The sequence below is a fragment of the Canis lupus genome, chromosome 19, assembly GCF_048164855.1.
Source record: "Canis lupus baileyi chromosome 19, mCanLup2.hap1, whole genome shotgun sequence".
NCBI classification, from domain to species: Eukaryota; Metazoa; Chordata; class Mammalia; order Carnivora; family Canidae; genus Canis; species Canis lupus.
Genome location: NC_132856.1, coordinates 52,031,599 through 52,057,562, shown reverse-complemented (window position 1 = coordinate 52,057,562; position 25,964 = coordinate 52,031,599). Strand labels below are relative to the sequence as shown.

General features: G+C 51.7%; 3 protein-coding genes and 1 long non-coding RNA gene across 8 annotated transcripts in view; 3 read left to right on the top strand and 1 right to left on the bottom strand.

Annotated features, from left to right (window-relative positions):
• DNM2 (dynamin 2) overlaps window positions 1-829 on the top strand; it is an 88,303-nt gene extending 87,474 nt beyond the window's left edge. For all 4 annotated transcript variants that reach the window (XM_072787248.1, XM_072787246.1, XM_072787247.1 and 1 more), the window contains one exon: window positions 438-829. In XM_072787248.1, coding sequence (XP_072643349.1) covers window positions 438-477 — 40 coding nt within the window. In that variant the 3' untranslated portion in view covers window positions 478-829. The remainder of the gene's footprint in view (window positions 1-437) is intronic.
• Window positions 577-3,831, bottom strand: TMED1 (transmembrane p24 trafficking protein 1). 2 transcript variants are annotated; one of them, XM_072787250.1, is made up of 4 exons: window positions 3,502-3,831; window positions 2,748-2,845; window positions 2,439-2,622; window positions 577-1,639 (listed from the first exon to the last, which is right to left on the bottom strand). In XM_072787250.1, exons 1-4 carry the CDS (start codon window positions 3,682-3,684, stop codon window positions 1,421-1,423), a joined length of 684 nt encoding a protein of 227 aa, XP_072643351.1. In that variant the 5' UTR covers window positions 3,685-3,831; the 3' UTR covers window positions 577-1,420. The 2 variants fall into 2 exon arrangements, with proteins under 2 accessions (XP_072643351.1, XP_072643352.1); XM_072787251.1 differs by having other exon boundaries at window positions 3,505-3,828.
• LOC140610805 (uncharacterized) lies at window positions 3,429-8,790 on the top strand. The gene is made up of 2 exons (XR_012012311.1): window positions 3,429-4,412; window positions 8,517-8,790. It is a non-coding gene; the product is annotated as an uncharacterized lncRNA (long non-coding RNA).
• A 4,382-nt stretch (window positions 8,791-13,172) lies between these two features.
• Window positions 13,173-25,226, top strand: C19H19orf38 (chromosome 19 C19orf38 homolog). The gene is made up of 7 exons (XM_072787237.1): window positions 13,173-13,330; window positions 14,633-14,941; window positions 16,921-17,010; window positions 17,999-18,026; window positions 19,034-19,077; window positions 20,545-20,582; window positions 24,626-25,226. The coding sequence occupies exons 1-7, from the start codon at window positions 13,300-13,302 to the stop codon at window positions 24,773-24,775; spliced, it is 690 nt and encodes a 229-aa protein (XP_072643338.1). The 5' UTR covers window positions 13,173-13,299; the 3' UTR covers window positions 24,776-25,226.
• Window positions 25,227-25,964: the final 738 nt, after the last annotated feature.

Below are 25,964 nucleotides of genomic sequence, written 5' to 3'. Positions count from 1 at the left end.
CGCCGCCTTACCTCCCACCATGGGCTCTCTTGCACCAAGCTCCTGGGCTCTGCTCTTGGGGAAGGAGTCTGCTTCTTCCAGAGGCAACCATGCTCTAGAGGGAAAATCTCTTGCTTTCCTTAACACCTCAGGAGTGGGGACAGATGTTGGGGCCACTCCCCCCACACACATATACTAACACTTCCAGGCCTGGCTGCAGCCCCTGACTCAGCACTAGTGTGGAGGCCAAGACACAGGCCTGGGGTAGGCAGCAAAATCACAAAAGGGAGAGGGGATCCCAGCCCTCCACCCCAAACTACAGTGGTCCGGGGCCCCCTCCCCACCACTGCAGTTCCAAGGATTTCCCCCCGGACCCCCCCTCCCCATAGGTCCAAGGCCTTCTGGCCCAGCCCGGGTCACAGTTAAACTTTGCTTTCTGATTTTTCTCTTGTGCCCAGGCGACCACCTCCATCGGCTCCCGCCCGACCTTTCTTCTGAGCTTCGTGGGAGACCCCTCCCGCCTGCCTGGTTTGCCCCCTTTGGGGGGCAGGTCTGTCCCGGCTGGTGTCCCTGAGCCCCAGTCACCAGGCTCTGTGATTTTCTGACCATAATTTATTGACTCCAGTGCCCAGGGCCAGACCACCCTTTGTTCCGTGAGGCTCCGGCACAAGCTTTGGCTGGGCCCCCCCTCAGCCCTGCCGGGGGCCTCTGCAGAGAGAGCAGGAGGGGCGGGTGGTCTCGCAGTCCCCTCTCCTAGAGTTCTGTTATCAGACCTCACAGTGAGCCCACCCCGCGCTGGGCCGAGGGGCCGGGCTCCTTCCTCTCAATAAAGTGACTGTCCTGGCAAGAACACTGCAGCCGTGTCTCCTTCCCAGCCCCTGGTGGAAGCAGTCCCCCCACCCCCCAGCCTGGGAGCTACCCTCCCAACAGCAGCAGCAGGCCTCTGGTGGGGCAACAAGGAGACCAAGGAAGGCAGAGGTTCCACAAGCGGCAAGCCCCCCTCGAACCATCACCTGGCTCAGAAGGCCAGTCGGGGAGGGAAGGGAGAGTTTGCTTCCTGGGCCCCATCCCACACCAGGGCCAGCCAGTGCAGGCTGGGGCTTGAGCTAAGGCACACGCATTTACAGTAGGGGACACGGAAAGGGGCCAGAGAATCCAGGGCTTGTGCTCACATGCTGCAGTGCCCCCCCTTCCATGCACAGTTGCCGGGAATGTAGGTGCAGCCCCCCAGCTGTCCCTCCGGAGGGCCCAGGCCCAAACTGCCAACCCAGCAACTATTGCTGACCTGGCCCCTGGCAGGGAGGAAACACCCCTGAGGGTTATCCCTCAGGCCATGCCTCTATGACCTCCCATCCCGTAGGAAGCTAAGCTGGAGAAGGGACCCCCAAATCACACACACATGGGCCCTGCTGCCCTTCTTTCCCTGTTCTCCCTTCGGGGGCTACGTGGGCACAGGGCGCTTGTCCTGGAAGAAGCGCTTGAGCGTGCACACCTGGAGCACGGCCACCAGCAGCAGCACGGCCACGTTCACGGCAGACCAGAAGTTGACCCGCTCCAGGTTGCCCTCCTGCAGGTTGCGGTCACGTGCCTCGAAGGCCCGCAACAGCGTCAGCATCTGGATGCTACGCTCCAGCCGGGTCTTCATGGTCTCGATGGACTCCTGTGGAGGGGAGAAAAAGGGCTCAGGCCTCTGCTACCCTTCGCCCTTCAGGGAGCAGAGGCCAATAAAACTGGAGAGGGCTAGTGGATAGGGTGAGCCTATGTTTGTGGAGGAGAGAGCTGAGAGTGCAGGCTCAGTGGCCAGGCCACCTGAGTTCTACATCCTCTTTGTGCTGACTGTGTAACTTTGAGCAAGCTAATTAACCTCTGTGGTCCCCAGTCTCCTCAAAATTGCAATGAGAACTGAATGCCTAACTAAGGATAAAGACTGTACTTACCAGTGGTTAACAGCACAGCTGCTAAAGCCAGACTGCCTGGGTTCAAATATTGGCTCTGCCAGTTGCTAGCTGTGTGGCCTTAGGAGAGTTACTTAGCCATCCTGTGCCTCCGTTAAAATGGGGCATTGGGAGCACACTACCTCCATCATATGAGGATTTCATGAGTTATTTAAGCCCTTGAAATTCTTACACCTAGGGGTGCCGGGGTGGCTCAGAGGTTGAGCGTCTGCCTTGGGCTCAGGGCATGATCCTGGGGTCTTGGGATCAGGGAGCCTGCTTCTCCCTCTGCCTATGTCTCTGCCTCTCTCTGTGTCTCATGAATAAATCTTAAAAAAAAAAAATCCTCCACCTAGAAATGTGCTATCATTTTAAGTGTGAGCGGCTAGCTATTCTAATTGTGGGGTGGGCACCAGGGAGGCTGGGTGAAGCAGATGGGGACTCCAGCCAAGGTGGAAGAATGGAGAGCACTGCTGCCCAAAGCCAGAGCTCCAAGACTCGGGGCCCCAGCCAGCCCGGGCACACCTTGATGTCCTCCATCTTCACATCCAGCATCTCCTCAGGCTCCACAGCCTCTGCCCAGCCCTCGACCTCCTCGTCATCCTGCAGGCTGTCAAAAATGAGTTCGAAGAACACCAGCTTATCGGAGATTGTGCTGAAGGAGTTGTCAAAGCACAGCTTGTAGTCCCCAGCCTCCGTGGGCTCCACCCTGGGAGAAAGACACACAGACGCACATGACCCAGACTCAGAGAGGCACAGGAGGTGGTAACCTGAGGCCACCAGGGAAGGCCAGAGCTGAAACTGAACCCAGACGGACAGCGGGACTGAACTCACGTGTGCACCCCATCTGCCTTGCGGGACTCGCTGACCAGCAGCACGCCCTGAGGGCTCTCCAGGGTGAAATCCACGTCCAGTCCAGCACCTCCGATCACCTGGGCGGACAGGTAAGAGGGGGGAGGGCTAGGGGGAGGCCAAGGGCACCTGCCAGGGAAAGCCAGGGCCCGGCCAACCCACACAGACCCATCGGGGACCAGCAGGAGCCTACCAGGGCGCTGACACCTACACCCTCAACCTGGGCCTGCCCCACCTGTCCCTCAGACCGCGCCCCTTGCCTTGGCTCAGTCTTCACTGAAAGGACAGCTTTGGGTTTGGCGTTTTCATCTGGTCACGCCCCCATCTCAGGTCCTTGATCGACGTTTACACCCCAAGTGAGGGGACAGGGCCCTGCTCTCCGTAACCCAATCCCCCGGAAATCCTCCCGTGGACCACCACGCCCTTTCTGGTGGCGCTCTTGGCCACGCCCACCAGCTCCCTCATTTGGCCACGCCCACCCTCGAGGTTCCCGCCCCGTGAGGGGTGCCCTCCTGCAGCCGATGGCCCCGCCCCCTCCGGCTGCCTCGCTAACCCCACCCCCTCCGCTCCCACGCCGTCCCCACAGGTTCCAGCGCGCTCGCCCTAGCTCCGCCCCCGCACTCTGACGCACGGGCTCCTCCCCCTCCCTCTTTAATCCATGCCTCGCTTCAGGGGCTTGGCCACGCCCTCTCGCCCTGGCTCCGCTCGCTCGCCTGCTCCCCGACTCGGGACTTTCTACCTGGTACTCGGTCTCGAGGCTTGCATTGGCCGGCGCAGACTGATAGAAACACTGCTTCCTCCCCGCGGGCAGCAGGAACGTGAACTCGCCGTCCTGGATCGGCGGGGGACCTGCCCCCTCAACCCCCATTGGCGGCAGTAGTAGCCACAGTGCCAAGGCTAGGGCCGCTCCGGCCGCCATCGTCTGGGTCACCCTCCGGTCTGCTAAGAGGTCGCGGTTCCTTTAAGGGCTGGCCCTGCCCCTTGTGCTACTCCTCGGAGCTCATTGGCAGCCGCTTCTGCCGGCGCTATGAAGCGAACGGAGAGAGAAGTGAAGGGCCCCCTGAGTGCTTAGCTGCCCGAATGAATGCCTGCCGTGCCTTAAGACTCTCGACCTCCCGGAGACTTTTTTATGAGTAGCCTCGAGCTCTAGTCTCAACAGATGGTGACGGAATAAGGAAAAAAAAATAAGTCCTATGATGGTGCGTGTTTTCCAGGCAAAAGTTAAGACAGCTAAATCGGAGGCGGGCCGGGGCCTTCTGAGGCCCCTCCCTGCGGTTTTCCCAGAGTACGCCGCGCGCGACGACCATTGGGCCATCTAGTCTGGGAATAGTGGACCTCCCCGCGACCCGTAGGGCTCATGTATAAAGATTCGAGGGGAGCGGGAGGGGGTCCTTTTCGTTTTCTTGGGGGCTTCGCGCTTCTTAGGCGTGGCTCCAGATGCGCCGCCTGACCCTTCATTCGCTTTGCTCCTGAGAACCATCCCTTTGTCCGTTTCCTCGTCTGTAGTTATTGATGGACCCCACGAGGGCGGCGGTGGGAACAGACGAAGCCTTGCCGGTGGCGCTCGGCTTTCCTAGCGTAGAACGTAGAGGGGCATAGCCCACCCTGCACCCAGGGGTCCCAAACCTGGGGAGGCGGCGGCGGCAGGTAAAGAGAGTAATTGATACGACTCAGGGTAGGAAAAGTGACAAGTGTTTAAGAGTCGGAGAAGATCTTCAAGAAGGGGGTGGGGGGCGCCGGAATGTTTGTGGGTTAAGCATCTGCCTTCGGCTCAGGTCATGGTCCTGGGTCCCTGGGATGGAGCCCCACTCAGGATCCCTGCTCCGCCCCTGGGAGCCTGCGTCGCCCTCTCGCCTGCTTGTGCTCGCTCTGTCAAGTACATTTTTTTAAAAAGACTTTATATATTCATGAGAGACACAGAGAGGCAGATAACACAGGCAAAGAGAGAAGCAGGCTCCCCGCAGGGAGCCCAGGACCCCGGGATCAGGACCTGAGCCACCCAGATGCCTATCAAGTAAATAAAATTTTAGAATGTTAATAAAAAGAGAGAGAGAGGAGAGTGTGGGGCTAGGAGCCACAAACCCTAGTTTAAGCCACCCTCGATCCTTGGCTTGAAATCACCCGGCAGGGCCTCAGTATTCCCATCCGTAAGATGGGGTGATACTTGTCCTACCTCACTGGGCTGTTGTAAAGATTAAGATAATGTTTGTTCAGCGCTTGGCACATTATAGGCTCTCAGTACATATGATCTGTTTTTTCTGGCTGATCGCCCACCATTGGGCAGCCCACCACTCCCTCAGCCTGGCTTGGAGTATTTGGTGGTGACCGCCCTCTAGGAAGCTGGCACATAAGCAAAGAAGTCACTGGAGAAAGGGACTCTGCTCGGTGGTTCTGACTAAACATAAGAAAAAAAATGTTGGGATCCCTGGGTGGCGCAGCGGTTTGGCGCCTGCCTTTGGCCCGGGGCACGATCCTGGAGACCCGGGATCGAGTCCCGCGTCGGGCTCCCGGTGCATGGAGCCTGCTTCTCCCTCTGCCTGTGTCTCTGCCTCTCTCTCTCTCTCTGTGACTATCATAAATAAATAAAAGTTAAAAAAAAATTTAAAAAAAAAAAAAAGAAAAAAAATGTTTAGATGGAAATGTTGAGTCTTTAAAAGATAGGCCCTGGAGTGGTTGGCACTTAGTGACAAACAATTAGTCTTCAATTACAGCTGGTGGCTGTCAGCTCTTTCCTGCTGTGGGAGAACTTGGGGAAGTCACACCACCTTGCTATGTCAAAGTTTATGTGCAGTCATTGGTAGGGCTCCTTTTCCCTTCCAAAGTTTTTGTCGTTCAGACTTGCTGCTTGGACATTTTGAAGTGAGAATGGGAGAGTCTTTATTTATTTTATATATATATATAAAAGATTTTCTTTATTTTAGAGAGAGCCTGTGAGCCAGCTGGGGTGAGGGTGGGGGAGGGAGCAGAGGGGAGAAGAGGATATGGAAAGGATCTCTGGCAGACTTACTGAGCAGGGAGCCCAAGGCAGGGCTCAATCCCATGACCCTGAGGTCATGAGCCGTACTGAAACCAAGAGTACCCATGCTCAACTAACTGAGCCACCCAGATACCCCATAAATATGAATGTATGTATTATGTATATATATATTTTTTAATTTTAAGTAGGCTCCACACCCAATGTGGGGCTTGATCTCATGACCCTGGGATCATGAGTCCCTGTGCTCTACTGACTGAGCCACCCAGGCACCCCCTGATATTTTTTAATGGATTTTTTTTTAAATTTATTTTTTATTGGTGTTCAATTTACTAACATACAGAATAACCCCCAGTGCCCGTCACCCATTCACTCCCACCCCCCGCCCTCCTCCCCTTCCACCACCCCTAGTTCGTTTCCCAGAGTTAGCAGTCTTTATGTTCTGTCTCCCTTTCTGATATTTCCCACACATTTCTTCCCCCTTCCCTTATATTCCCTTTCACTATTATTTATATTCCCCAAATGAATGAGAACATATAATGTTTGTCCTTCTCCGACTGGCTTACTTCACTCAGCTTTTTAATGGATTTTTAAATTAAAAAAAATTTTTTTTTAGGGATCCCTGGGTGGCTCAGCGGTTGGGCTTCAGTCCAGGACATGATCCTGCAGTCCTGGGATGGAGTCCTGCATTGGGCTCACTTCTTGGAGCCTGCTTCTCCCTCTGCCTGTGTGTCTCTGCCTCTCTGTGTGTGTGTGTCTCATAAATAAGTATTAAAAATAATAAAAAATAATAAAAATTTTTTTTAAAGATTTTATTTATTTGAGAGAGAGAAAGCACAAACGGGAGGAGGAGGGACAGAAAGAGAGGGAGAAGAAGGCTCCTCCCTGAGCAGGGAACCCAATGAGGGGATAGATCCCTGGACCCGGGGATCATGACCTGAGCCGAAGACAGAGGCCCAACTGACTGAGCCATCCAGGTGGCCTGTTTAATGGATTTTTTTTTTTTTAAGATTTTATTTATTCATGAGAGACAGAGAGAGAGGCAGAGACACAAGCAGAGGGAGAAGCAGGCTCCATGCAGGGAGCCTGACGTGGGACTCGATCCCAGGTCTCCAGGATCACGCCCTGGGCAGAAGGCAGGCGCTAAACCACTGAGCCACCCAGGGATCCCTTGGTATTTTTGTTCTTGTTTTTGTTTTTGTTTTTTTTAAGATGAAATTCACATTACATAAAGTTAACCATTTTCAAGTGAACAATTCAGTGGCATGTATTAACATTTACAATGTTGTGCAACCACCACTTCTATTTTCAAAACATTCCATCAGCCCTAAAATAAACCTGGTCCCCATTCAGCACCTTCTCTTCCTCACCTTAGTTTCTGTCTACCACCAATCTGCGTCTATGGATTTGTCAATTCTGGGTGTTTCATATAAATGAAATGTGACCATTTGTGTCTGGCATCTTTCACTTAGCATAATGTATTGAAGGTTCATCTTAATAGCATGAATGAGCATTTAATTTATTTTAATGGCTGAATAACATGCCATGGCTTGGATAAACCACTGTTTATCCATTTGACCACTGGTGGACATTGAGGTCGCATCCACCTTTTGGACATTGTGAATAGTGTGCTCCTATGAACATGTGTATGTGTGTTTCAGAATCTACTTTCAGTTCTTTAGGGTATACACCTATGAGTGGAATTGCTGGGTCATATGGTAATTCTGTGTTTAACTTTTTGAGGAACTGCCAGATTGTTTTCCACAGTGGCCACACCATTTTGTATTCCCACCAACCATGTATAAGGGCTCCGATTTCTCCAAATCCTCATCCACGTGTGCTATTTTCAGTTTTGTTGCTATTATAGCCATCCTAATGGGTGTGAAGTGGTATCTCATTGTGGTTTTGATTTGCACTTCCCTAAAGATGTTGAGTGTCTTTTCAGGTGCTTGTTGGCCGTTTGTAGATCGTTTTGTTTTGAGAAATGTCTTGTCAAGTCTTTTGCTCGTTTTAAAATTGGGTTCTCTTTTTGTTGTTGAGTTGTAAGAATTATTTTTATATTATAGAGAGCAAGCCGAAGAAAGAAAAAAGAGACAAAAAACTACCCCCAGATGTATTGTGGGGCACTCCCTCAATGTTTTTCTGGGGCATTTACAATTTTGCCATAGTCTTCACTTCCTGTTTGCACTGAGCCTAGAGAGAAGCCTGAGACGAAAGCTTAGGGTCTTCTCAGGTCTTTCCTGAGCATTTGTCCTGCCCTGGGCCTGCACATTGCTTTCTAAATTCCCCAGTATATATTGGCACTTCTGAATACCCCTAATCAGGGACGCCTGGGTAGCTCAGCGGTTGAGCATTTGCCTTTGGCTCAGGGCATGATCCTGGGGTCCTGGGATTGAGTCCCACATAGGGCTCCCTGCATGGACCCTGCTTCTCTCTCTCTCTCTCATGAATAAATAAATAAAAATTTAAAAAAAGAATGGAATCAGGAGAGGCACCTGGGTGGCTGAGTGATTGAGTGTTTGCCTTCAGCTCAGATCATGATCCTGGGGTCCTGGGATCAAGTCCTGCATTGGGCTCCCAGCGGGAGCCTGGTTCTCCCTCTGCCTATGTCTGCCTCTCTCTATATGTCTCTCATGAATAAATAAAACCTTAAAAAAAGAGAATGGAATCAGAAGGACAGATGGGGGGCATTCTCACACCCTACCACTCCTCAATTACAGACCCCACAGGAAGAGATGTACCTGGCAAACTTATACTTTCCTACCTGACTTTACTAGCTCTGCAGGAGGAAGAAAGATTTTCTCCTCCTGGTAACAGCCAAGCAGCCAATGAGAGACCGTCACCACTCAACCAATGAAACATCAAAATATTTTCAACTCCCAGTTTAATCCAACGGACTTCTTGTTCATAACAGCCTTCCGGATGTCCCCTTTCCTCTACAAAAAGCATTGCTCTTTCTTTTCCAGACCTGCTTCTGCTTTTGCTGCATCTTGCTTGTCCTCAGTTGCATTCCTCTGCTATCCCTGAATAAACCCATTTTTGCTGGTAAAATCACTAGTTAATGTCATCTTTGATTATATTTTGCCCCAGGTCCCTGTGGGTTTTTTCCTTTTGCCTTAGTGTTTGCCAGGAACGCATTCTTTTTGTTGTTTTTGTTTAAAGATTGTATTTATTTGTTTGAGATAGTGAAAAAGAGTGAGTGAGAGCTGGGGAGGGGGGCAGAGGGAGAGGGAGAAGCAGACTCCCCTACTCGGGGCTCCATCCCAGGACCCTGGCATCATGACGTGAGCTGAAGGCAGATGCTTAACCGACTGAGCCCCCCAGGTGCCCCCAGGAATGCATTTTGAGAACAGACAGAATCTTGAGTGACTCTGGCAGGTAGCCCCCAGACATTGTAGAATAAGCAAACAGCACCCTGCCAACCTCAGGAACCAAGTACTCGCCATCCTGGGGACACAGGCTGCTGTCTTCAAGACCTCCACCACACTGGGAAGGAAATGAGAAAAGGGAGGGGAAAACAGCACAGAGCTTTCCTGCCATGTTCAGATTTCCTTTCATTTTGATACGGTGTTCACTTGGCTGGCACTAACCTTTGCCTGTTTTCCAGAGTTCAAGTAAAGTTGATTCTGACTGTTTGCTCAGGCTGTCGAACTTTCTGCACAGGGACCAGCCCTGGGAGTTACCAGCTCCACCATTTTGGGTGACATCTGGGGGCTGAATGGGGTGATTCTTGTTTCCTTCCATTAAACAAAAACTTCCCCCTGTCCAAGTACTCAACAAATATTTACTGAGCGTCTGACACTGAAAATAGAACAGGCCTTGTCTGTATCCTGGTGGAGCCACCATCCCAGGGTAGGAGCCAGATCATACCCAAGTAAGCTCAGCACTAACGTGATTTCAGGTGGTGATGGGCACTAAACAGTAAATGATAGGTGGTAAATCGAAGACTCATTTCAGGATGGAATCAGGGAAGGCTTTTTGGAGAGGTAGCACTGAATCTCAGACGTGAAGTAGAGGGAGAGGAGGCAAACAAGAGAACAAGCTCTCAGAGGTCAGAAGGCACTCAAGGGGTTCAGGGGCAGAAAGGAAGTGGAGTGGAGAGAGAGGAGTGGCCAGAGAAGAGAGGGGACCAGTTACACAGGCCACATCCCTAGCAACTTTAGGCCTGGGCTGGTAACAGCTTCCTGACCCTGGGGAGTCACTATCCCTTGCTGATTTCCCTCCACCCTGCCCATGCCTCCTAGTTGTACCTCTTCTGGGTGCCATCTGATAGCTGACTAATACAGGTAAGTGTGTCTTTTTCTGAATTTAAAACTCCAGGTTATAGGGGATCCCTGGATGGCTCAGTGGTTGAGCGCCTGCCTTCGGCCCAGGGCGTGATCCTGGAATCCCGAGATCAAGTCCCGCATCGGGCTACCTGCATGGAGCCTGCTTCTCCCTGCCTGTGTCTCTGCCTCTTTCTCTCTGTGTGTCTCTCATGAATAAATAAATAAAATCTTAAAAATAAAATAAAATAAAATTCCAGGTTATAGATTCCTGCATCATACTAAACGCTCCCAGGATGAAGCCCTTACATATTCTTGCATCTAGCTAGAAGGTCCTTCTCTTGCCTCCTTCTCAGGTTTTTGGAGTTAGATAACACCTCCTCCCAGAAACCCTCCTTGAACCTGCAAAATCTAGGGTAAGAGCTCCTTGTGGTGAGTGCCTCTATTATAACACTCCACCAACTAGACTCTCATTGTCTGCTTGCCTGACTCTCTAACCAAACTCTGAGCATCCTGAGGGCAGGAGTTTTTTTTTTTTTTTTTTTTTTTATTAACTCATGGTGTCCCTGGCACTCAGCACAGTACTGAGCCTTCGTGGCACTCAGTAAACAGCTGCTAGGATAAACAAGCCAGGAACCTCTCTTAATTCTGTATCTTATGCACCCAGGACAGTGCAACAAAGATAGACTGAATGAATATTTTTTGGCTTTCAGGTCAATCAAGAAATAGTTGTGGTTCACTGTGTGCCAAGCACTGTGGTAGGCATTGGGAAACTACAGGAGACAGCACAGACCCAACCTTGCACCCTGGAAGAAGAGCACTGGATGATTTCAATAAACTCAAGCATGTTATGTAAATCACCATAACCTAATTTAATGGATATTTACATACCAAGCAACTGCACGTGTACTTTCATTTCAAGTGCATATAGAATGTGGATCAAAATGTGCTGGGCCACTAAGCAAAATATCAATACATTTCAAGGGACTGAAATTATATAGAGTACATTCTATGACCACAATGGAGTTAAATTGAAAAAATCACTAACAATACGCTATCAAAAAATCCCAAATGTTTGGAAATGGACACATTTCTAAATAATGTATGAGTCATAGAAAAAGTCACAAGGGAAATAAAATATCTCTAACTTAAGCACAGTATAGGTCACAAAGTGTGAGATGCTGTTAAAGCAGTACTTGGAGGTAAATATGTAGCTTTAAATGCTTATATTTGAGATAAAGTTTTAAAATCAATGATCTAAGCTTCCATCTTCAGAAGCTAAGAAGAGTCGATGAAACATAAGGTAAATAGAAGAAATAATAAATAAAAATAAGACAAAAAGCAGTGAAAACCAAAACAGAAAATAAAGGGATGGCTGGGTGGCTCATCAGTTGAGCGTCTGCCTTCCACTCAGGGCGTGATTCCATAGTCCAGGGATCAAGTCCCACATTGGGCTCCCTGTGTGGCACCTGCTTCTCTCTCTGCCTATGTCTCTGCCTCTCTCTGTGTGTCTCTCATGAATAAATAAATAAATAAATAAATAAATAAATAAATAAAGTCTTTAAAACAAAACAAAAGCAGAAAATAGAGAAAAATAACAAAGCCAAAAGCTAATACTTTGAAAAGATTGAGAAAACTGATTGACCCCTAGCAGACTATTCAAGAAAAAAAAAAAAAATAAGGCACTTGGGTGGCTCTAGCTTAAGCATCTGCCTTTGGCTCGGGGCATCAACCCTGGGGTCCTGGGATCGAGTCCCATATCGGGCTCCCCACAGGGATACTGCTTCTCCTTCTGCTTATGTCTCTGCCTCTCTCTCTGTGTCTCTCATGACTAAATAAATAAAAACTTAAAAAAAGAAAAGACTATTCAAGAAAAAAGAGAAAAACATGTTACCATTGAAAGAGGGGACATCGCTACAGACCCTACAGACATTAAAAGGATAAAAAAGGAGTCTGAAGTGTTTTATACTGATAAGTTCTACAACTTAGATGAAATAAATTCTTTGAAAACATAAGCAGGCTAATTTTAAATTTTTTTTTTTTAATTTTTATTTTTTTATGATAGTCACAGAGAGAGAGAGAGAGAGGAGAGAGAGGCAGAGACACAGGCAGAGGGAGAAGCAGGCTCCATGCGCCGGGAGCCTGATGTGGGATTCGATCCCGGGTCTCCAGGATCGTGCCCTGGGCCAAAGGCAGGCGCTAAACCGCTGCGCCACCCAGGGATCCCAGCAGGCTAATTTTAATTTAATGAAATTACAAGGCTCTGTAGTATAATTCAGCAAGGAAATTTTTCTAAGTCCAGAGGAATCTGGAAAGATTTCACAGAAGTGATATTTAACCTGAAAGATAAGTGGAATTTTACCAGATTAATAGAATTGTGCCCCAGGCAGGAGAGACAGCATGTGCAAAGGTCCTGAAGTTGGAATGAACTTTGGGTATCCAAATTAAAAAGTCCACCACGATGGCCCATTTTTGTTGTTTAGTGACCATACACTTCTATCCTTCCCTGGTGTAAACCTCCAGATGGACCTGCTTGACTTGGGCAGAAATGTTGAGAGACCAAAGCAAACTTACTTGATAAGATAGACCTTTGGAAGATTCTGGGCTGTAAACAGGAGGCAATTCCCTCAGTTTTGGAGCTAGTGTTCCCTTTTGCCTGGATGGTGCTGCCCCTATGGCCTCACACTGGCAGCACTCACACCTCTCTAGGCATTGCACTTCGTATCATGAGTTCTTTGGATCTAATATCTGCAACTCTTAGCCCCATTCTATAGAGCAGCAGGTGAGGCTTCAAAGAAAGATGTTGCTTGAGATGACAGAGATCAAGCACTAACCACTGTGCTCTACCAACCTCCACCCAACATGTGTCTCAACTTTGGAACTGGTTGGGCTGGGCTTGCGTCTTGGGCATGGATTTCCCAAACAGCCCACGGTCCCTTCCTCATGCCAGCTAGAAATTCTCTTCACAGGGAGAAAATACACACACACACACACACACACACACACACCTGACCATCTTAGCCTTTTGTCTTTCCTCACATCTCTGCAGAACAGTGGCCACCAAAGTGCAGCGAGATGCCAGGATCTAATGTGTGTCCGTGGAAGGGGTGGGGAGAGGAGAGAGTCCCTTTCAGCAGCTGAGTGTGTGTGTGCAACTTCCTGCCAGTGAGGAAACATTCGTTCAAATCAGCCCTGGTTCTCCTTTCCCTGCTCTGGCCTCACAGGAGGAGTTGGCGGTAAGCCGTGGGCCTCACTGGCCTCAGCCAGATTTCCCTGGCCAAACTCGGAAGGAGAGATGCCCTGGACTGTCCTGCTCTTTGCAGCCGGTGAGCCTGAGGCCCCCTGCACCGCCCCCACCCCACTCCCACCACCCCTGCCCACCTGGCCTCTGCTCTGGAGGCAGAAAGCCGCACAGGGCTGCCCTCCCTGGGTGCTGGAGGAGGCAGGACCCTGACAGATTTGCCCCAGAGCTCTGGCTCTGCCCCAGGAGAGCAGGAGCATGGCTTTCTCTTAGTGAGCCCCTCATCACCCCCACATCAAGGCTGTCAGAAATCCCACCCTGCTAGTGACAGCGGTGCCCACGCCCCATGACTCAGCCCTGCTTGGCTTCTATGGGCTCCTACCTCCAGAGCCGGGGCGACAGAAGGATCTGCTTGGGGGAAGGGGGGGCAAAGGTCTGGAGGAGACCTCACCTGAGTGAGAGACACTCTGCTCAGGAGCCTGGGGGCACCTGGGGAGACACTGGTACCTCCTATAGGAAGCTGTACCCCCAAGTCCCAATTCCTCACCACAGCCAGAGAAAAAGGAGAGCTCCTTTGTCCTCTGCTCCTCCTGTTCTTTCCTTGGCTCATCCCCTCCAGCCGCCCTGGCCTCCTGGAAGACCTCACACCCCTTCCACCCTCCCAGCATTTGCCCGTGCTCTTCCCTTTCTGCCTGGAATGCTCTCCGCTAGCTCTTCCTAGGTCACCTCTTCAGGGAAGCCCTCCGTGGCTTCCGCAGCCAACGCAGCCTTCCCATTTCCCTGTCCGATGTGCGGCGTGGGGCTTCTTGGCTCCTTGAGAACATCAGATCCCCGAGGCAGGCATGTCTGTCTGTCTATCTTGTCCACGTTCTGTCCCTAAATCAGGGCCTGGCATATAGTGAGTGCTGTTGACTGAAGGAGTAAGAGAATAATCGCATTGCTCTGTAATAACCACTGCGATTATAATAAAATGACTAAAACGCACTGCCCCCTCCCACGGGCTAGTACCTGAACCCCTCAACATAGCAACGGGGTAGGGTTGATTGTCTACTTGCAAAAAAAAGGCAAGGGGCACCTGAGTGGCTCAGTGGTTGAGCAGCTGCCTTTGGCTCAGGTCGTGATCTCAGGGTCCTGAGATCGAGTCCTGCGTCAGGCTCCCTGCACGAGAGAGCCTCTCCCTCTGCCTGTGTCTGTGCCTCTCTCTGTGCCTCTCATGAATAAAGCAATAAAATCTTCAAAAAAAAAAAAAAAAGAAAAGAAAAGAAAGAGAAAGAAAGAAAGAAAGCAAGCAAGGCCCAGAGGGGGTCAGCCACTTGCCCAAGACCACACAGCCAGAAAATGCCTCTGCTCTCACCGCTCACCCTGCCTCCCTTCTTCTGCATTCCAGGTTCCTTGGCAATCCCAGCGCCGTCCATCCTGCTGGTGCCCCCACACCCCAGCAGCCAAGAAGACCCCATCCACATTGCCTGTGTCGCCCCTGTGGGCTTCCCGGGGGCAAATTTCACACTGTACCGTGGAGGGCAGGTGGTCCAGTTCCTGCAGGCATCCGCAGACCAGCTTAGGGTCACTTTCAACGTGACTGGAGGTGACAGGGAGGCTCCAGGGGCCACATTTTGCTGCCAGTATGGAGTGCTGGCTGAGCACAGGCAGGAGCGGCTGTCGGACCTCAGCAAGCCCTTGCAAGTGTCCTTCCCAGGTAAGGCCCTCCCCCCGGCCCGGGGCCCACGGCTCCTTTGCTCACCCCCGAGCCTTTGCTCGGGCTCTTCCCTCTGCTCGGAAGTCTTTGTGGGACTCACCTTTCCTTGATTAATTCTCACAGTCAGCCCACGCGATGGGTTCAGCGAGTCTCCCCATTTTGCAGAGAAGTAAACTGAGGCAGAAGATACGAGGGGACTTGGCCCAGTCACACAGCTGGCGGGCAGCAGAGCTGGGGTTCTGTGGGCTCCAGTATCTAGGCGTTAAACCTCCACACCCTGCTGCACCCTCCCCCCCAAGTAACATTTTTGAGCACCTCCTATGCACCAGGCTTTGTACTTGGCCCCGGGGTTCAGCAGTGAGTGAAACAAGGTCCCCCATCCCCCGTCCCCCAGCTGACATTCTGAGGGGACGCAGACAGACGAGAAGCAGGGAGTCCAATAAATATTCCATGTGCCAGCAGGGGACAAATAAAACAGCAAGGACAAAGTACAACCCGCGAAGGATGTCATTTCAAATACAGAGGAGAGTGGCCGGGGAAAGCCTCTCTGAGGCAGTGACATTTGAGCAAAGACCTGAATGATGAGGAGCCAGCCATGTGGGTATCTGCGACCAGAGGCTCCCAGGCAGAGGGAGCGGGCTGTGCAAAGGCCCTGAGGCTGGCGCGTGTCTGGTGTGTTTGAGGAACATGGGGGCCCTCCGTAGGGCTGAAGCATAGTGGGCAAGGAGAGAAATTGGGGAAGAAGAAGGCAGGGAGTGGCAAGGAGGATGGTGCAGGGCTGTCGGCGGCCCTGAGGACTTTGGCTCTTCGTCGAAGGAGCCCTGGAAGGCTGATATTTTCCTGTGGTCTTTTCAGGACAGGAGGCGGGATGTGGGCTCTGGGATCAAGGAGCAGGAGGGAGAGAGGAGTCTCCAGGTAGAGCCTCTGCACCACCATCCATCAGACCTTTCCAGCTGCAAAGAGAACTTTGTTGCCAGCAGAGGCCCCAGTGGGTTCAGGGGACAGAACAGTCTGTGTCTTTGAGCTCCACTGTCAAAGGCCGCGTTCTCTCACCTTGGGCCTGTGGTCTCAGAGTGGGGAGGGGACAACATCCCTCCTGCCCCAGACGGATGAATGAACAAGGGCTGACAGTGTGAAAATACCAAGAATATGTCTGTCCTCCTTGCTGGCTTAGCTCCTCATCTCCGTGGGGATCAGGTCACCTCCTCCTGTCTCCCCTGAGAGACCCCCTCTCCTCAGGGAGGGGCAGCCAAATCCCTTGCCGAAAAATAAACTCTGAAGCTGGAGCTTCATGCTTTTGTGAAGCATGACTTCTGTGTGGATTTCAGGGTCCACCATAGGGCTGGGGGGTGGATGTCATCTGACCCCCCTGGCTGAAGCCCACAGGACTCTCAGGCTGCCAGTAACGGGAAACCTGACTCAAACTGGCTTCAGCAACAAAAGAGAATGTGCTGGTTTGCCAAACCAAAGTCGGTTTGCAGCGCTGGCTTCAGGCATGGCTGGATCCAGGTGCTCAATCCAGGTGCTCAAAGATGTCAGGAATCATTTGCCAGCTCTCAGCACTGCTTTCTTCTGTGTCTTATTCTCAGGCAAGCCCTCCTCTTCCTGGTGTCAAAATTGTGCCCAGTGGCTCCAGAAGTATATCCTACCAGCTTGCTGGCCAGAGGAGTAACTCTCTCTTCCCAGTAGTCTGGCCAAGTCTCAGAATTAGCTCTCATTAGTTCAGCTTTGGTCACATGCCCATCCCTGGACCAATCACCATGCCTGGGGGTGGGGGGGAGGAGATCTGCTAGTTGCCCAGTCACAAGATTTACCAGATCCTCAGGGTCTGGCTACACCCAAGTCAAATGGTTGAGCAGTATGGGGGAGTGTAGGGCTGGCTACCCAAAGGTAATCTGGAGGACAGGTGTCTCACCTTCACCCTGCACCCCCACAATTCCATAACTTGCCTCCTGCCTCTTTTTCTCATGTTCCTCTAGGGCCCACTTGGATACTGGCACTCTCCTTGAGCCTGGCTGGAGTCCTTCTCCTTGCTGGGCTGGTGACCGTTGCTGTGGTGGTCAGGAAAGGTAACAGCAGGCAGAGAAAGTACAGTTCAGGGGCTGCCAGTTTGCAACCTTTGGAATGTGTAAATGAACCCCTACTCACACCCATTTTTTATTTTTATTTTTCTTCACACCCATTTTTTTTTAAGATTTTATTTATTTATTCATTAGAGACACAGAGAGAGGGAGGCAGAGACACAGGCAGAGGGAGAAGCAGGCTCCATGCAGGGAGCCTGAATGGGACTCGATCCCGGGACCCCAGGATCACACCCTGGGCAGAAGGCAGGTGCCAAACCGCTGAGCCACCCAGGGATCCCCTCACACCCATTTTTTAGAAGCATAGCTGGGGAAGTCTTACTCCAAAACTTAGCAGCAAAGAATCCTCCAGAAGTGCAATGTTGGTGGTGGGGCAGGGGCAGGTGATAAAAATTTATAAATTATAAAATATATATAACATAAAGTTTAACATTTGAACTTATATAAGTGTCCAGTTCGGCAATATTAAGTACATCCACTTTGTTATGCAACTGTCCCCACCATCCCTCTCCAGAACTTCATCATCTGCCCCAACTGAAACTCTGTCCCCTTTAAATGCTAACTGTCCATTCTTCCTCCCAGCTCCTGTCAACCACTGAAGCTAACATTAATAGAAAAAAAATTAGGGGTGCCTGGCTGGCTCAGTCAGTAAAGCATGAAGCTCTTGATCTAGGGGTTGTTAGTTCGAGTCCCATGTTGGGTGTGGAGATTACTTAAAAGTAAAATCTGTAACCAAAAAAATTTTTCTTTTTACATGCTTGTTTGAAGTTTTTACCAATATACATTACTCATGTAATTGGGGGGCGGGGAGGATTTTGCAGGAGCTCTCCTGTGGAGTGGCAAATTTGCCAGAGGTAAAGGCAAGGTTGGGTCACAAGTATATGAGGGATCCTTTGGATTCTTGTTTTTGTTTTTTGCAACTGGGATGCAACCACATCCAAAATCTAATAAATGCTTATTTATTTTTTGTTCCCAGTTAAAGTAAGAAATTTGCAGAAGAAAAGGTGAGATCATCTCTGGAGATCCTCAGGAGGTGGTTTGGGGGAAAGAAATACCAAATGGTTGGGGGGTATGGTGCAGGAGGGTTGTTTTTTTTTTTTTTTTTTAATATTTTATTTACTATTCACAAGAGACACAGAGAGGTAGAGACACTGGCAGAGGGAGAAGCAGGCTCCCCATGGGGAACGCGAACCCTAACCCAGGACCTCAGGATCATGCCCTGAGCCGGAGGCAGACCCCCAACTGCTGAGCCACCCAGGTGTCCCAGAAGGTGGCCTTTAGACCCAGACTGGAGGGAGGAAGAATGTTGTAGGCAGTGGTCACCTGATGGGTGTTAAGGACTCTAAGACCTGGTTCTGGGGACAGAAGGGCGCTTCCCAGGCTGGGTAGGAGCTCCATTCCAAACAGCATCTCTGGTGGGAGGGCTGCATAAGAGGAACAGGTGCCATTATAAGGCACCTAGGGTATGGGGAGCCCTGTGGTAGGAGACTCTGCAGCTGGAGCCCACAGCAGCTCAAGTCTCCCGCAGAAGCTGGCATTATAAGTAGCCCCATTTTATAGACAAGCAGACTGAGGCTCAGCACTTAGTCACATGGGGAGCAAGTGGCTGCTGAGTCTTCCTCATATCCCTTAACCCAAAATGGTTGTGACACTCCAGAAAGTCACAGTTGGGAGAGGTGAGTGGCACCCTCTGGGGCTGTGCAGTGCCCAACGTGTAGCCTGTAGGCAGTGGTCCTGGGTCCTGGGCGTTAGGAAGCCCCCCACTGGCCCCAGCCTCAGTTTCTCCCCTCTGAGAGAGGGGGACACCCCACTGCCCTATGGCATTGAGCTCGCAGCAGCCCCAGGGATTGAATCCTGACCTCACTTGGTGGTGGGGCTCCCGCAAGAGGGGACTCAGGGAGGATGGGGAGGAGGGTGGGTGGCGAAGGCCAAGTTGGGAGGCAGGGCTTCCCAGAAGAATCCTCCAGCCCCAGAGGAGCAACTGGTCACTCTCTCCGGAATCCCTTTGCAGAGAGCGAGAATCCTGCTGGGCCCAGGTCAACTTCGCCAGCACAGGTGTGTACTTTCCTACCCCTGTCCCTGCGGGGCAGGCTCACCCCCTGGAAACTCTGGGGTCTCACTCCTTGCTGCTGAACCTCTTCCACCTCCTCTCACTTCCCTTAGGGCCAAGAACAGGCCCTCCCCTCCCCATACCCAGGTTTCACCTCTCACCTTCTCCCTTTGCCTCATTCACTCACTGACCGCTGCCTACAACACTCTTCCTCCCTCTGGCCTCCTCTAAAGGCCACCTTCTGGGCCGCCTGGGTGGCTCAGCGGTTGGGCATCTGCCTTCGGCTCAGGGCGTGATCCCGGGGTCCCCGGTTAGGGTTCGGGTTCCCCGTGGGGAGCCTGCTTCTCCTTCTGCCTAAGCCTCTGCTTCTCTGTGTCTCTTGTGACTGGGTAAATAAACTCTTAAAAAAAAAAAAAAAGAATTAACCTCTTAAAAAAGAAAATTTAAAAATAGGGCAGCCCCAGTGGCCCAGCGGTTTAGCGCCGCCTTCAGCCCGGGGTGTGATCCTGGTTACCCGGGATCGAGTCCCACGTCGGGCTCCCTGCATGGAGCCTGCTTCTCCCTCTGCCTGTGTCTCTGCCTCTCTCTCTGTGTCTGTCATGAATAAATAAATAAAATCTTAAAAAGTAAATAAATAAATAAATAAATAAATGCCATCTGCTTCGGGAAGCCTTCCCTGATTCCCTCCCTAGACTTACCTGCCTCCAGCACCCTATCACTCTTCCGCCCTCTTGGGGGAAAAGCACAAGTAATCACTGCCTGCTGTCCATGTAGTCCTCGCCTCCAGCGCCGGGCCTCGGTTCCACCGGTGGGGGGACGGTCTGTGTCTGTCCCCCCGGGGCGCCCTGGCCCCGGCCTTGCATGGAGCCCCACTATGTGATCCAGGCCGTGTCATCCCAAAGGCTTCCACCAGGGGGCGACGGGCAGCCAGTGGCTGCCGCGCGCGGTGCTCAGGGGAAGGGGCCCCAAGCGGAGGAGGAAGTCCATCCTCTGCTCTCCTTTCACTGGCCCACGCTTTTATTGAGCACCTACTATGTGCTCGCGTTTGGGGGGCGTCCCTCCACGGCCGAGACAGGTGGTCTTTGCCCACGAGCCCGTCCTACTACTGTGGGGGAACAGCCGCTGGCCGGCGGGAGGGTGGTCCCGGGAAGAGGGGGTGTTTACGGCGATCAGGGGAGCGCCTGGGGCGGTGCAGGAGCTGAGGGGTGCTCTGGAAAGCGGGAGTTGAGAGGAGAAACCGAGGGGCCCCTGGGGGAGGGCTCTGAGCAGAAAAGGATGCTGTTCAGTTTACAGGTGGGAGCAGTTCTCCCTGCGGAATGGGCTGGAAGGGAGCGAAGCAGGCTGGGAGATGGATCCCAAGCCCTTCCTCTTGGTTGACTTGAGGCCTGTGGGTCTGGGGGCGGGGGAAGGACCCCAGGAGGGCAGCGAGCGGGGATCTTAAACTGGCTCTGGTTTTCCGTTCTCTATTTCAGATATGACCTTTGACAACTCTCTGTTTGCCATCTCCATGGTAAGTCATTTCATCTCTTGGTCCCGGGTGTGTGCGGACTGTCCTACTGCCCGGAAGACCACCGGCAGGGGGGGCCCGACCCGATGTCTCCGAGCCTCGGGGGCCTGGGAAAAGCCCAGAATATGGAGCAGGGATTTGTTTTGTGAGCCGAGAGTTGGCTCTGAACAATCCCAGGGGATGGGAGGCAGCTGTGTCCAGGCCTGCCTGTGGCCAGGGGCAGGATCCCCGGGCGGCTGTCAGGGTCACTGCCGCCTCTGCGCTCAGTGGGGCCAGCCCTACGGAAAGGTGACAGGGGCCTCAGGGTGACCCGGTGGGGTCGTGTGCTTTGTAACAGTCTGATGCACACTCTGGTCCCCTCCTGGTAAAGGAAAGCCTGTGTTTATATTCAGGTTCAGGGATCTCGGCTTAAATGTCCAAGTTGTGCGTTTCTCTTTCAGTGGGGAGGGGCTCCGGGACCCTGCCCCTTTGCAAGACGTTTTGCTCCCACAGACCACACGCTGTTGGGGTTGAGATTTGAACCCAGGTCTATGGGATTCCTCGGCACAGCTGGATCTTGAAGCAGCTTTCGTGTTTGTACTTTATTATTATTATTAGATCAAGTGAGAGGTAGATGAGCCATGGAAACTATGGATCAAGGAAATGTTCATCTGGCTCTTCTCCGGAGTAGGATACAGGTCTGGGGTGACGGTGGCCCCACTCAGTGGCCTCGGACGCCCCCATTTGGACAAGTGGGCACTTCGGAACTGCCTTTACGGAGGCTGGGTGGGGAGTTGGTGTGCCTAGGGCACCATAACGGGGGTGGGGGTGGGGGGAGGACTGGGCTGATCCAAACAAAACACCCTTCCTGGGCATTGGAACAAGAACAGCACAAGGCCTTTAATTCTTCAAAGCTTTCTCTTTTTTTTAATTAATTAATTAACTAATTAATTAATTAATTAATTAATTAATTTATTTTTAAAGCTTTCTCATTTGCACCGGGGTGGGGAGGAGACAGGCGATGCCACGTGGGGTAGGAGTGAGAGCGAAGCTCGTCTCTCACTTGGATGCGCGATTCAGGAAATCTCAGAGATGGGCACGCCGAGGGTAGCTATGGAAGATTGCTCCGGGCCCGGGGGACACATTCTTGGCACGGCCCGTCCAGTACAACTGGAGTGGAGCCGCGTGAAGAGTCGTGGGGAGCCCCCCCGCGGAGAACTTTGATTTTTCCCCCAAGTGGGGTGGGAGCGGGGAGGCTTCGGAGCAGAGGGAGGGGACCGATTCGGGTGCTCGCCTGCGCCCTCTGGCGGCCGCGGGAGGAAAGACTCGGGGAGCTTGGACCGACGGCGCGGGGGTGGGGGTGGGGGGGAGGTGGGGTCGGGTGGGGGGAGGTGGGGGGGGAGAGAGAGTCAGGAGGAGGGAGGCATGTGGGAGTCTTGGGGAGCAGCAGCCTTGGAGGGACATGAGACGGACCACCCACCCGGCGGATGCCCAAGGGCAGGTGCAGACAGGAGTCGGGTTCTGGAGAGAGAAGCGAGCAAATTTAAACTGCATACAAATGTGGGAAGGAAGGGGCTTGGCCCCACGGGCCGGTTCAGCCCCCTGAGGTCTCATTTCCGGGAACAAATCCAATGCTGTTAAGAAAAACCCCAAAATCCTGCAGGCAGAGCAAATTCTAAAACTTTCTGTGAGAAGACATGCTGCTCGAGGCACTACGCTGGTGACTTTTCCTTTTCCCTTAAAAAAATAGGCACTTGAAATGGAAACAAGTCGAAACAGGAGAAAATTTTTAAAAAGTATCTTTGTCCTTGTGACTATATGTGTATTTTATTTTATTTTATTTTTTTTAATTTTTTATTTATTTATGATAGGCACACAGTGAGAGAGAGAGAGGCAGAGACACAGGCAGAGGGAGAAGCAGGCTCCATGCACCGGGAGCCCGATGTGGGTTTCGATCCCGGGTCTCCAGGATCACGCCCTGGGCCAAAGGCAGGCGTCAAACCGCTGCGCCACCCAGGGATCCCTGTATTTTTTTTTTTAATTAAAAAGTGTGTGTGTGTGTGTGTGTGTGTGTGTGTGTGTGTGTGTACCCAGCTGCTCCGTGGTAGAGCTTGCGACTTTTAATCTCAGCGTTGTGAGTTCAAGCCCCACGTTGGGCATGGAGACTACTTAAAAATTTTTGTTTTGGAATATGAAATACATCCATATGTCAAAATTGTATATCCAGTAAAGTATCCTCCTGTCACTAACCCCTGTGTGCTCACTGGTCTCCTCCACACACACAGGTAGCCACCATCAGGAGCTTCTCGTGAAAGCAAGCAAAGGTGAAAATAGGGAGTGTATAGCCTCACTCCCTCCTTTTAAAGATTTTATGTGAAAGATAAATAAAAGTGAGAGCACGAATGGGGGAGGGGCAGAGGGAGCCGCAGACACCCTGCTGAGCTGGGAGCCTGATTGGGGGAGGCTCAATCCCAGGACCCCCTACCCTTACCCTTTCTAACACAAATGATAGCATGCTATCCACACTATTATGCTTCTTTCCTTAACAGTAAATTTTAGTGGGATCTTCTCTAGTTGTTTTTTTTTTCCCCATGATGATAAAATATACATAACATAAAACTGACCATTTTAACCATTTCTAAGTGTCCAGTTCAGTGGTATTAAGTACATTCACATTGTGCAACCATCACCACCATCCCATCTCCAGAACTTGGTCTTGCAAAAGTGAAATTCTGTCCCCACGGTACACTAACTTCTCATTTGTAACAAACCCCAGTCCCTGGCACCCACCATGCTGCTTTCTCTGTGGATTTGCGCATTCTGGACATTTTAGGTAGAAATGATGTCATATAACGTTCATCCTTTTGTGTCTGGCTTATTCATTTAGCATAATGTCTTCAAGGGTCATTCACTTTGTAGTGGGTGTCAGAATTTTATTCTTGTTGAAGGCTGAATAATATTCCATTGTATTTATATAGCACATTTTATCTGTTCATCTGTTGATGGACACTTGGGTTGTTTCCACCTTTTGGCTACTATGAATAGTGCTGCTATGAACATGGGCCTGCAAATATCTGCTTTCAATTCTTGCTTCCCTCTTAAGCACTAGAAGCTGTGCTGCTGGCTAAAATAAAAGTGAAGTAGCTAATCATTCTCCAGCTTGTATTGTGTTACTATACTGAGGGTCTGATATTCACTTTATAATCCCCTATGAAGTGGTGTTGATATTTATTTTTATTTTTTTAATTTTGATTTATTTGAGAGAGAGAGAGAGAGAGAGCACATGAGCAAGGGGAGGAGCAGAGGGAGAGGGAGAGAGAATCTCAAGCAGACTCCTCACTGAGCAGGGAACCCGATTCGTGGCTGGGTCCCAGGACCCTGGGATTATGACCTGAGCTAAAATCAAGAGTCAGATGCCCAACCGACTGAGCCACCCAGGCACTTTGACATTAAAAAAAAATAGACTAGAATCTAATTATGGGCCTTACTGGGATCGTCCAGCTAGGGAGGTGCAGGACTGGGATGGAACCTACCCTGCTCTCACCCACCACATTTCAATTTTAGCAAGTTCATGTCTCCTTGACTGGCATTTGGGGTGGAAGCCTCCATGGTGGAGGAGAGGGTAGACTTTTGAGGAAGGTTTTGTGGAAGCCAAGGACGGGGCAGGGATGGGAAGAGATAATGATAGCTTTGTTCACTTAACAGTTAGTGCTTGCCAGGTGCCAGGTACTTTTCAATTCCTTTGTTTTGTAGCATTCACCCTATTGTGCAAAAGAAAAAAGTGAGCCTCAGAAGGGTTAAGTTACTGACCGACCGAAGTCATACTACTGGGACAAGGTAGACCTGGGATTTGAACCCAGGCTGTCTGGTTCAGAAAGAACCAGGAGGCAGGACAACAGAGGTCAGGATCTGGGCCCTGGAGCTGGGGGGTAGTGTGCGGGAAGTGAAATGAGACCTGATGGACTGGGGGCTGGGGGGGGGGGGAGTCTCAGACTCAGAATGTAGGGAGACCCTAGATCCTGAAACCTCAAATCACCCTGTTCTCTGTTTTTCCTCCATGGACAAAGACAATGAATCCAGAAGAAGATGCAGTCACCGTGGATGCTTGCTCGGATTCCACCGAGACACCTGGCAGCTCTGGGCCCCGGAAAAGGCCTACCTCCACATCATCCTCACCTGAGCCCCCCGAATTCAGCACTTTCCGATCCTGCCAGTGAGGCCGAGGATCAGAGGCCTCTCTGTGTCTGTGCACTCTGCATTCAGCCTTTCTTCAGGGCCTGAAATCCCTCTAGCTACTTTGGGGTTTCTGTCTGCGTTCTCAGGGCATTGGCAGAGGAGATGAAGGGAGAATCCTTGGCCTTGGGACCTTCTTCTCAGAGGAGCAGGAGTGAGTAAGGGGGCACAGACATTGTCTTGGAGGCTGGACAGAAAGCAGGAAGACTCTCTTTGGAGTCCCAGCTTCTCAGACCACCTGGGGAAGGAGATGTTAGGATCCCTGGGCCATAGGAGGTCTGAGCCCTCCACATAAGCCTCTGGTTTCCTTCTTCCCTTGCTACATCTACTTGACCAACCCAACCGGGTTGGAGCATAGGGTACCCCGGGGTATGTTCTGTATGTCTGTCCTGCTGGCGTGCCTAAGTTATTAATTATAACGGCTCTGGAGCTGTTCCCAAGGTCTCTATGGAGCGTCATCCTTCAAGCTTCCAGGGTCTCTGGGGTCTAATCACTGGATGCCTAGGGGGAGGAGAGCTGTTTCCCTCTAGTGCACGCAGTCAAGGTGGTATACGGGGAGGCCCATGGAGGGTACAGAGAGGGGGACAGTGCCATGTGGGGTCTGTGCTAAAGTCCTGGCGTTGGTGAGTATAGTAAGTGCAATGATGGGGGAATCGAAGAGGAGGTCCAGAGAAGAGTGAGAGCTAGAGAAGATGGGAAGTCACCACACGTCTTTTTGGACCCTCCTGAAGAGAATGACGCCCAGGAGCAGTGACGGGGGCGGGTGGGGTGGATTTCGAAGATAGGTGTGTCTACGAAAAGGGGCACTTGACCCTGCTCTGTTGGATTCATTGGCTAGTCATCGCTGGGGGGAAGGGAGGGGCTAACGGAAGGGCCCAGATAAAGGGATCCAAGAATTTTTTATGGGGTTACAGATAGCCAAGGATGGAGGAGGAGGACAGTGGCGGGAGGGGGCGGAGACGATGGGGAAGAGATAAGGAGCGATCGAGGGCTGGGGGGGCTCCCACGGATGCAGGTGGAGCGCAGAGGCAGAGCCCCTGCTCAAACTGATTTTCCCCTCGGGAGGGCTGGGGCGGAGCCAGGGCGGGGGGCGTGTCCCGGGCCCTGGCCCCGCCCCTTGCAGGGACTCCCTGGGAGCCCGGCGCCTCACAAAGCGACGTCCAGTGGGAGGGA

Coding starts and splice junctions, on each gene's coding strand:
- TMED1 (XM_072787250.1), bottom strand. CDS start 3,684: ATGGCGGCCGGAGCGGCCCTAGCCTTGGCACTGTGGCTACTACTGCCG. Junction 2,846..3,501: donor TCGAGACCGAGTACCAGGTA/GAAAGTCCCGAG, acceptor CTGTCCGCCCAG/GTGATCGGAGGTGCTGGACT. Junction 1,640..2,438: donor TGAAGATGGAGGACATCAAG/GTGTGCCCGGGC, acceptor TCCCCTCCACAG/GAGTCCATCGAGACCATGAA.
- C19H19orf38 (XM_072787237.1), top strand. CDS start 13,300: ATGCCCTGGACTGTCCTGCTCTTTGCAGCCG. Junction 13,331..14,632: donor TGTCCTGCTCTTTGCAGCCG/GTGAGCCTGAGG, acceptor TCTGCATTCCAG/GTTCCTTGGCAATCCCAGCG. Junction 20,583..24,625: donor CTCTGTTTGCCATCTCCATG/GTAAGTCATTTC, acceptor CCATGGACAAAG/ACAATGAATCCAGAAGAAGA.